Raw genomic sequence first — 11,354 nt, 5'->3', positions numbered from 1 at the left:
CGTGGCGAGCCGCGTGGGGTGTGGGAATGGGCTCGGCCAGGTGGGAGATCCTCGTACGGGATCACATTTTACATTTCATTGCATTTGCTGGGATCAGCGAGGCCTCCGCTCGGTTCTGTACAGGATGGCTCCTCACAACATCTGGGTCATTTCCTCTCGCTACGCTGCCCCGAGAGCAGCATCCCACTGGGTGGACGTCCAGGATGCCCTGACACAGAGCTGCAAGAGCTCGGCATGGAGCTCAGGAGAACGGCTACGTAGTGAGCGACTGTGCTCAAGTCGCTGACGGCACGACTCCCAACCAGTGCAACCAGGGCTTTCCTGCCCAAATTCAGATGTGGCCAATTCCGGTTTTAATGGGCTTCCAAACAGGTCATGAAAGAAGCTACTGCTGCAACATCAAGATTAGGGTTTCTGTGGGTCACATTTTAAATACTTATCCCTGAGCTTCTGTGTGCATCGCAAGCAATGCACCGAGAACCCAGAGAAACGCCGCGGCTTGATGATGCTCCGTTATGTATTGTCACCTTTGATTTACACATCATCTAAAACTTAAACATTAGCTTCATACTTAAAACTAGTTCCCCAAGTTCCCCCCTTCTCCTGCCTTTTACGTGGCAGGGATGATTGCCGCTTATTATCCTGAGAAATACAGAAATAACATCATTTTCACAGACACCGAGCTTCATAGCTTCAAATCAAAACCAAGGAAGAAGAAAGAATGAATGAACGAGCAAACAGCACATTCACAGGAGGATTTTTTTTTTTCTGTTCTTTTTAGAAAGTAATAAAGATAAAAAGAAATTCAAGTTTTGGGGGGGAGGGTTGTCTTTTTTTTTTAATTTTATTTTTTATAGATTGGTTTGAAGGACTGGACTTTCCAAACTGATCAGCTAAACCAGCTGCGTCGCTGCTCTGTGCTGAAGCCTGAAGAGTTCCCTGCTCACAGCAGCACGTGGGTGTCATCGTGCAGCAATGAAACGGGAGGAGGAGACATACAGGGCAGACCGCGGCCTCCAAAATTCCTGCTTGGGATATGGATAAATCCCATTCCTCACTTGGGCCAGCAGCGTCGCAGCATCAGACCTGTATGTCCCCAAGCGCCCCAAACAGCACTCGGGCACATGTTCAGGAGGGAGGTCTAGGGAGCTGGGAACGGAGCAGGACGTTGTTCACCCCCCTGACCCATTCCCACTTGTAGCAGGAGCATCTCTGAAACATCAGCATGTCCCTGACCTCTTGCTTCTCATTTCCACACAGCTTTGTGCACTTTCTGGTCTGATAGAAAGCAAAAGTGCACCAGAGCCCTGGGAAAAGGCTGCTTCTGGGGAACTGCCCTACCTGGACACAGGAGACAGCAGTCTTAAAAGAGGATCTGCTCTCCCCAGAGTCCAGCCCAAAGCCGCAGCCTCACGAGACTTGCTAACTGCGGACGTGAGGTGCCAAGGTGCCGAGCCTGACTCGGCCAGGCTGTTTTCCCATCGCTGGGCTGGGTTTTCAAAATGCAATAATTTCAAATGGGCGGGTATTTCGCACGACTGCTCAGAACTACAACTCAGCCAGGCTCTGTCTGGGAACGACCTGGTAGTGAAGAATTTTTCAAATGCTGTGGCTTGTGCATCAGGCTTCACAGACTTACAAAACAGCCATTGAAGACAAGGGGAGAAGGGGAGAGCTGCATTCTGGTCACTCAGAAGCAAGTTTAGTCCAAAGCACTGTCCAACGGCTGCCAGGACGAGATGAAAAGATTAGTCCAGCCAGAACTTTACCATCCCAAGGGCACGTCTACACATTACCCAATCGTGATGTCGTTACTGTGCCATGCTTTAGTATTTACTTTTGGAAGTACTAAGGCAAGGTGCAGGAACCGCCCTTACTGCGCCGTATGGTTATATCTAGCACCTACTTTGCAGTGCACTATAGTGGGGGAGCACGCTGCTACGGCGAAGTAGCTGCTGCTCACGTGTAGACACCTGTGGATGCTGCGTTGCCATAGCACAGTGCTACGGCCATGCAGCGTCACGTGTAAACGTGCCCCAAGAGTAGCAAATAGGTACGTGCAATTGCTCTCTTTAACAAAGAGCTGGTTGCTCAGGTCAAGTGGCAAAGGCTGCAGCTTCCACTGCTTGACCCCAGCCCAAAGAGGCAACACACAGACTCCCACTGACTTCGCTGGACTTTCAACCAGGTTCGGGGATGGGGGGGGGGGGCAGGCCATTCATAGGATTTGAGCCCAATACCTTCAGCACTGTAAGCAATGGTCTCACTGCTTCAGCAAAAGATTATCATTATTTGCTGGGAGCAGGAGCTTCTTGGCAATGGAGTAATTGAAAAGAGAAGATCTTACAAGAAGCTTACAGGACTGGAAGTGTTGGGTGGCAAGTTGTAAGACTGCGAGACTGATGCCCAGACAGCGTCCCCCTGAATACGTGCACATGAGTACTTCAAATGTGTGTCCAAAACTGTCTGGATTACAAGCAGATCTTCAGGTCTATAGCCTCACAAATACTGAGGAGGAGAGGAGGGGGTCAGTCAGTCAATCTATCTTTCAAACCATGGATAAAAATTGACTTGTCATGGCAGAAAATTCCACCAAAAACTATTATGGTTGATGGATTCTTCTATGACAGAAGGTCAGACACACAATAGCAGATAGATCCCAAAGATAATGAACAGCCCCCTACTAGCATTAAGCACAAATAAAATATAGGTCCCTGTAAACCGAATGTTACGTGAAGGATGGTACAAAAATTCCAGCCTTTGTAGAGTGTCCTTCAAACCAAATTCACAAATACATCTAGTGACTGACCTAATGTCTCTATATCTCTAGCTCTACTCCTACTTCTCATCATAATACCTGAGTTTGCAATGCAACACATTCACTTTACCCTGTTTAAAAAATACAAGTCATTAGAGGACTTGGTGCAGAAGATATTAATGACTGTCCAACGGGTTAGGTTCTGGTTTGGTATATCAGCCTCTTTCTGGCTCTTCAATTTTAGCACAGGTCTTCCACTCGCTGCGATAAATGGGTTCATGGCTAATGGATGCCGCTGCCAATCAACATTTATAAACATGGGTTTACACAACCGCAAGTACAGCGTCCTTCCTCTATCCATCACCATAAACAATGTTTGCAATTGAACCTTTGCTTGTGCAGCATTTTCCTCGGGCATCAATTCATTTTGGAGAAACATGGACTAACCAAGTAGATGCGTTTTGGTTGAATACTTGGCAATAAAATGTGTATTTTGAGCATGGAGATCTGCTAATTAAACAGCCCCATTATTCATCAAGAGGTAATAATCTAGTAACTGTGGAATAACATTAGTTCTGTGCAGCTCAACTATTTCCAAAACATATGATCAAGCCAGAAGATAACCCAGAACAGAAGTATCACATGAAATTATTTGACTGTGGAAGTTAATGTTGAGAATACTTTCTAACTTACAAATAAAGAGATACACTAAAATCTTCCATTTACACTTGAGGTATATACTGTATGAAGAAGGCTTTCCTGAGAAACACGTGCCTGTCTCATTGTACAGAGAGAAAGTAAACGAGAGTCATGAAGCAATATAAAACTGGACTGCTGCTGATCCCAGCAGCTCTTACCCGTAACATCTTATTTTTAAAAAGTGAAAATCAGCAGCTAGTGGACTATTTAAAACAAGGGAAACAAGCCATCAAGTGGAAAGATTCACAAAGCAGAATTACAGAGAGAGCAGGACTGCCTTTGGTCGACGCAGCGAGTCAATAGCTTGCCTCTAGAGATGGGTTCGAACAGAAGAGAAACCCCGGAGACCGGGCCTGGCAGCACCTATTCCGGTCCCGAACAAGTGTGGACTAACTTAGAGATGTGCCAAGCTAGCGTGCTCCAGTGACTCTTGGGGGGCTACTGGAGGAGTGCACACTGGTTTATAGGTAGCACGTGTGTGTAGGGGGGAGAATGAGCGAGCAACACATTCCTACAGTTCACCCCCATCTGCTCTTGCCCAGCAGTAGCTGCGGTACTTCAGGGCAGAGCAGGGTCTCTCTCAGAAGAGGTTGCCTGCTTTGTGCTTGGGCTGACAGGGCAGCAATGACATCCGAGGGGGCGTCCACCCCTCGACACTGCTTCCTGAGAACTCAAGGTAGTTTAAGAGCAGCGGGTATGTTACATCCACAACTCTGCCCGTTCGCCTAATGTAGCCCTTCCAAACAACTGCCAGCCAAGGGCCCTGGATGGAAAATCCAGAAAAGGCAAACATGGTTGCCTAGGAGAATGAGTGAGTTTTCACAGATCCCTAATTAATGAAGTAAACTGGGAAAGTAACCGTACCCCCACCGGCACCCTTATGGACAGGGAAAGCCCACACAGAGCATCCCGCTTAAACGGACTGCCACACCTGTTGGTTAATCAAGCAGCTGAACGATGGCTGTTAAAGCACTCTTACATGCACAGCAATGGACTAGTATTCCTGGCTGAAACATCCTCATGCTAGGAGATTTAGGACAAAGTGATTTACCACGAGCTGCCCCAACAGCCAGCTTTTCCTATTAAGTCCCCTCCAGACAGTGCAATGGTACAGATGGGAAACAATCATATGATTAGTGGTCTCCGTGAGAGACCCTATGAGGAGAGGTTGAGAGATCTGGATCTCTTCAGCCTATACAAAAGACGGCTGAGGGGTGACCTTGTAGCCTCCTATAAATTTACCAGGGGAGGACAGCAGGGAATAGGGGATGCGCTGTTTACCAGAGCGCCCCCGGGAGTAACTAGGAACAATGGGTGCAAACTAGTGAAGAGTAGATTTAGGTTAGACATTAGGAAGAAATGTCTTACAGTAAGGGTGGCCAGATTCTGGGATGGGCTTCTAGGAGAGGTGGTGCTGTCACCTAACTCGGAGGTCTTCAAGAGGAGGCTCGACAGTCACCTGGCTGGGGTCGTCTGACCTCGGTCCTCTTTCCCGCCAGGGGCAGGGGGTCGGCCATGATAATCCATTGGGTCCCTTCTGACTCTATAACCTATGAATCACCAGCCAGACACTGCCCACAGCTCAGTGGGCACCAATGTCTGAGGAGACTGTAGCCTCCTCTCCGTAGCTCCATGCCCTGACTTTATTTGAGAGGGAAAGGTTTACACACTCATAGCTGTGAACTTCTTGCAACTGCTGTAATGGGGATTCTTCTTCGCTGGCATCGTTCAACACTGGGCCACATACAGCCATGGAGAGTGCACTGTAGGGGTGTTTCTGAGACTCTAAAATGGGTGTGCACCCATGCAGTGAGATTACTGGGGGAAGGCTGCTACAAACTAATGTGAGAAATAATCATGTAACAGGTGGTGGAGAGGGAGGAGAAAGAGAACAATTCAGGCAATTCTTCATCACTCAGGAAGGGGGAACATGAGCAGGGCACCCTGCCCAGCCTTGGGATGCTTTAGAGGGATCCCATTCACCAGAGGACACGTTTCAAACCTGATGATGAAAACACATCGTCAGCTAACGAGAGAGCCTCTCCCCCTGCTCCCTCTGTCCCATCCGTAGCTTGGCACTTCTCTAATGCTCACTCCTGTCCAACGTTTGGGATGCTAGCAGCGCTGCCAATGAAGGGAGGCAGTTTGCTCTCAAGGGCAAAACGCTTTGGGTACAAATCATGGAAAGAGCAGTATGTGAACAGCATCTTCTCCTTGAGGTAGTCTTAGTCATTTCGGCCCCCAGCCCTCCAAATACAAAAGAACTAACCCTAACAAACACTGTAACATTAAACATCTTCACATTCTGTAAACTGCAAGAGAATGCATCTGCTGCATTCATACAGAACCATGTGCACTGTGTTGAAGATCATACATTCAACTCTGTCGTGAAATAAATACATAGGAAAAGAGTTTAAAACAAAACAAAAGAAAACAAAAACAAAACAAAAAACTGATTCTTGCTACAATGGCAGGGCCACCCACCACCCTGTCTCAGCCTCTCCCTCCTGCCTGTGTTGTGGTTTCCCCCTTCTTCTCTGCATGAGCCAGCTCCCCGCCTGAAGCACCAGAGTAAGGCACGGGTTGGGGGAAATGAGGGCTCACTCTTTGCTCACGCTGGTCTTGCAGGAATGTAGAACGGCTTTAAAAAGGAGGGGCAGCTGCTCCAGGGGAACATTCACCATCTTTCCTGTGAAGACAGAATCCGAATTAGTAGCTGTCCTGCGCCGGGCTCCAGAAACGCCCATCTCAGAGCTGACGACTCTGGAGATGGTTTTACCTTGAACCTCTCAGCTGCACGCACAGTAAATCACCCACAGCCTAGATGAGATGTTTGATACAACAGGATTTGTTATGGAGTGGGAGAGAAGCCAAACAAATGGGCAAAGTGAGATGAAAATGATCTCCCCACAGCAGAGCCCTCCTTATACACTGAGTGGCACCTCTGCCCCACCTCTCCTGTCAATCATCTGGAGTCGACTGGCGGGACAGGCCCACCCAATACTGTCCCACTTGGCACGAGAGAGGAAGCTGAAACACCCAAATCCTTCTTGACCCACCCCAGAGAGGAGTCTGCCTTCCCCATCCTACAGGGCCTGTGGCCATTAATCCTGATACTCAAGGGCAAACTTCCAAGTCTCCTGAAGACCCAGGAACAATTCTTCCTGATCAATGTACTGGAGGTGGAAAGTTCACCCATTTATTTCAGAAACCCCAAATTCCAGGGGAGCCCAATTCTGGGGATTTCTGTCAGGACTGAGGAAGCTTTTATGCCTCAGGCCCATCTCTAGTCCAGCTCTTCCCAGGGAGACTCCTGCCATCTACAAATCTGGATTATCTCTGCGTCCCAGAGTTAGGGAGGGAGAATGGAGAGCCTCTACTCAGGAGATTTTGGCTGAAGAAAACGAGTCACCTGGAAGGAAGAACTTGCCTTCTTGCTCCCTAAATTAGGGACCCTTCCATTGCAATACAGATCGCTGGACCCATTTGCAAACAGAGCTGGTTTCACTGCACTGGGTCAGTGGCAGAGCTGTGATCTTGAAGGTGGGGAGGGGTCCCATACCAGCACTGCTGTCCAGCCAGGCAGGCCAGTTTCATTGTCAGAACAGCAGAAGTCCCCTTTCAAGGAGGCTTCACGATTCACACAGGGTCCAGCTGAGAGAAAGGCTCACAAAAGTTACCTGCAATGTAACGTATCTCTGGCAAACACATCATGAGATCCGGAAACCGGTTTGGCTGATGCGGGTACTTGTACTCTGTAAAATCCTGGCACACGTACCAATACCGTTTGTTCAGCTGCTCCAGCTGGGATGCATTGGTCAGGCCCCTAATGTCTGTGGAGAACAGGACAGGCTGAGTGACCAAGGGGAGCCGTAACCCCAGAAGGCGACTCAGAGAGTCAGTGACCATTGAAAGACGAGACAAAGCCAGTTATAAAACTCAGTCTAACAGCCTCCAGCTAAACAAAATTAAAGCTTTGGCGAGAGACTTCAGGTACATAGTCACCTACATGTTCACACTCACCCTCCCACTCCTTTACTTGCTATAAACACATATCATGCAAAAAGTTATCAGAGGAAACATATGGGTATAAGCTCTTCTTTCATAAGAGACATGGCTGAGAACAGGTAACGCCCTAAGTTGCTCCTCCTCAGAGATCAATGCGCTTTTAAGAGGAAAGCAGCTTTAGCAACCTTAAATCCTTGCTTTCCTTTTATAATCCTTGCTTTTCCTCTTCCTATATGTCAAGGCTTTAAGTCCCGATGTTGGTTCCAATGTCATATTTTCCACAAGCAGTATCATGTTGATTTGAGCTACGTCGCCTCAGCTCTGGGGAGAGCATCCAAGGCTGTATTTCAGGCGTTGGAGTATTCCCCCCACCATATGCTTATGAATTTATACTGTGCGAGCTCTACACGTGTGTCCAATCTGCATTTTAAAATTTTGCTTTTCTGAATGTCAAGCAATAGACACAAAACAAAAGCAGACAGGTCCACACTGCCAGCTTGGCCTGAGAAAGCCGCTGCGCACACACTTCAGCACATTCATTGACATGTGCACGCTGCTTGTTGGCCTGGGACTAGATCTGACAGATAAAGAGCAGGCAAAATACGCATCCCTGCTGAGGCTCAGCACTGTTTTGCAGCACACTTCTGCCAAGGAAGGAGCATTTATCTGCTGTCCAGAAGCTGACTTAAAAATAATGTTCAGGTATTTCACATAAAAAATTGCAAACTCCAACTAAAAATAAAAGAAGACAGGAAGTTAATGGAAATGCATTTTGGAAAACAATGGAGACAGCTCAAGAAGTGCATCATCCAGTGTCAGGAAACTGCCCAGGGAAGCAAACCGGAACCTGCGCTGGGGGCGCACAGTGAAGCGTCAGCACAAAATGCTTGGCGCAACTGGGTGGGGGAGAAAGGAGATCTCAGCAAGCCGCACACAGCGCAGTTCTCCTGCATGTGGCTGAAACCCACTGGTGACACCTATTTCTGAACAGCCTAGAAGTTCCAGCCCCCCAAGAACATGCACGTGCAAGGCAAGCTCCTGTCAGGGGACTTGGTGATGTTTCAAATGTAGTTTATGTGGCTCTGAGAACGGGGGGTCTTCGAGAGTAGAGAGGGAGAAGTGAGAACACGATCCCCACGTGCCCACCTTGGCCAACAGAAGATGAGGGCAACTTATTTTACCACCAGAAAAAACTTTTACAACTTTTTTCCAATTAAGCATTTATATAAAGAGTCAATACGTGAACTGGAAAATAGTGATGCAGTGATTGGCGTAATCAAGGCCCACATGTGTCCAAACAGTGGTATTTTCAGATGACACGCACTTGTGCATGAGGAGGAGTCTGCCACAACAGCTGGTAGGTAATCAGTCACCCAGGGCTTATCTAGAAAGGTTTCATCAGTCACTCTGCTCTGTTCTTATTCTGCTGCTGGTGAAGCAGGTACATATGAAAACTGACGCACGCACTGTCCTTGGTGCCTCTGTTTAAAGGCATTAAAAATTGATTAAGCAAAGTGAATCTTTTCACTTGCTCTGAAACTCCTACACTTGGGTATCAAAAACAACACACACCGTGCAGGGCTTTATCTGCACACTGGCACACAGACAAAGACCTCTCAGTGCTCACCAGCCCAGCTCAGAATGGGCTGGGACCCTCGTCCAGAGGAAACCAAGTTGCTCAGTAGCGTGTTGGTCAGACCACTACTCCAGCAGGAGTGAACCCTGCCTTCACCCACTCACCTTGATTTAGAAAGTTAATGGCTTTCATACACGCATACTCCTCGTTGCTGACTTTCAACTGGTTAAACTTGCGATAGAGGTAGATCAGCCGCTCCATCACCTCCATCCCCTCTTCACTGAATCTGAAGGAGAGACAGAAACAAGACGCACAGTGAACATGGAGAACTCTGCTTGGCTTCAATGCAGGTGGTCACTACAGACATTTGACTAGGTGCATGAGACAGATTCCTTGCCCAGCGATTCAGGGACTCTGGGGTGGAAACGGCCCCAGGCATTACCCAGTTGTGCTCTTCATGAGCAACACAGAGATTCGGTTAAATCCACTTGGCAGTTAGAGCAGGTGTTTGAGGGAACCCGAGTTCACATGGGCGTGCACGTGTGTGTCAGTGCTGGTGCATGCAGCGGCTATGGCTGCTTTGAGGCAACAGTAAGTACATAAAATTCCTGGCCCATGGCCCGTTTGCCGCCCAGTTCCCCGCTTTGCTGCTCCACAGGGTGGGTGCGAGGTTGGACTCAGTCTCTGAGGCAGGTTGAGATGCTTAGCTAGGAGTCCTAGGGAGGTGCCAAGGGTTTGTGGATTATGCCAACAGTTACACAGCACTTCGTGACCCACCAGCTGTGCTGGTCCACCTAGGAAGGATGGAGAAGCCCTTCCGACTTCCAGCCACAGGGCACTTACTCATTACTGCCATCCGCCCATCACACTAGGAAGTCAGCAAGACAGATGCCCAGAGCTCTGAGTTCCCCCTGCCAGAGTTCAGATGCTCTCCCAAGGATGGGGTTTAGAGATCGCAGCCTGCCCCTGCCACCCACACCCTTCTCTGGGACACTAAACAGATGGACCAAGCTCAGAACCATCCCAGCAGACGCAGGCCAAGCTGGTGGTGCTGGACAGCCTGGGTCTGTACTCTGCATCCAGGGCAATGCACAGCACCCTGCCAGCTTCCACATGACTGCTCCACCCCACCATCCTCCACTTGTCGTCCTGGCACCACATCCTCTTCAGGTGCCTACTTTCCTCTCAGATGCACAGGACATCTCCTCCAACAGCTGTGCCGCTTCATCGGCTGCGGCAAGTCCTCACCATTTGGAGGCCTGCTACACAAGGGCTCCCATCCCCAAAAGCCAGATTTTAACCTGGAAACTGGCCAGCAACCCAGAACATGTACACACGTCCCAGTCTGCATGAGTCCCTCCCTAGACAAACGCCCTTGCTCAGAGACTGGCAGCGCTCCCCCTTGTCCTGCCCACATGGACAAACCCCATGAGTGGCAGGGAGCCCAAACATTCCCCAACACCTTCACGCTCAAAGCAGACACCAGGCCCAGAGCTAGTTTGTTCAAATCCTGCATTTCACAAAGGCTTTAGCTGCCTTGCTCCCTATAGGTAACAACCAGACTTGCTTCTGCAAGGCACTTTGCAGTCAGTCCTTCACCAGCTAAGAAGAGCTGGCTCTGGGGCAGAGGGAAGGAAGTAGCTGGGTGACGCACACCATGAGGATGGCCAAGGAGGGCAGAGGCCAACTCCAGCTCCTACAAGAAACGCCCCTGGGATACTCCATACCCCAGAGGCTGTTTGGATCGGAGGGGCAAACGGCATGCCTGAAACCTGCCGCAGGTCGTTTTGGGTCTCGCAGCAAGAGTGGAGCCACTATGGCAGCACTGTCAGCCAAAGGGTGAGGTAGGGAACAAGCCGCGTGTGGCTAACGGGCGGCGCTGGTCTGCTTGCTGCCCATCTGCTCCAGTGCCTTGTTTGTCTCTGTGGGGGAAGGCAGCCTGCAGAGCACGGGGGGGCCCTGGTCCCGCGTGGGACGAGGCGCTACCGAATACAGATAAACACAAAGCATAAAGATAATACACCCATGATGAGTCACAGGGATGAAAGACTGAGCCAGCCCACTGGATCTGAGCATGATGGCCTAGGCAGAGTGGCTGTTTCTAACCCGATTTGAGAACTCTGCTCTCTTCCTTCCTCCGTCACCCAGTCAGCGAACCTCCCCTGGAAGCCCACAAGACCTCGAGCTTTCCACTACTGCAGACATTTGTGCACGAGTGCTTGGGACTAGCGTCATCATCTGCACCAGGCCTCAAGAGACTGTCGCTGGTCACAAGGAGCATTTGCTTCCCATCAACAGGAAATGAAAATGACA

At 49.4% G+C, this 11,354-nt stretch overlaps 1 protein-coding gene across 6 annotated transcripts in view; it reads right to left on the bottom strand.

Annotated features, from left to right (window-relative positions):
• Positions 1-264: 264 nt before the first annotated feature.
• NR6A1 (nuclear receptor subfamily 6 group A member 1) overlaps positions 265-11,354 on the bottom strand; it is a 156,296-nt gene continuing 145,206 nt past the window's right edge. For all 6 annotated transcript variants that reach the window (XM_090022960.1, XM_090022962.1, XM_090022963.1 and 3 more), the window contains 3 exons: positions 9,206-9,327; positions 7,138-7,290; positions 265-6,146 (listed from right to left, as the gene is read on the bottom strand). In XM_090022960.1, the coding sequence (XP_089879086.1) occupies positions 6,058-6,146; positions 7,138-7,290; positions 9,206-9,327 (364 nt within the window). In that variant the 3' untranslated portion in view covers positions 265-6,057. The remainder of the gene's footprint in view (positions 6,147-7,137; positions 7,291-9,205; positions 9,328-11,354) is intronic.

The sequence above is a fragment of the Crocodylus siamensis genome, chromosome 11, assembly GCF_052110815.1.
Source record: "Crocodylus siamensis isolate JL-2025a chromosome 11, ASM5211081v1, whole genome shotgun sequence".
In the NCBI taxonomy this organism is placed as follows: Eukaryota; Metazoa; Chordata; order Crocodylia; family Crocodylidae; genus Crocodylus; species Crocodylus siamensis.
Note: the sequence above shows the minus strand (reverse complement) of the source record. Positions and strands in the feature narration are given on the sequence as shown.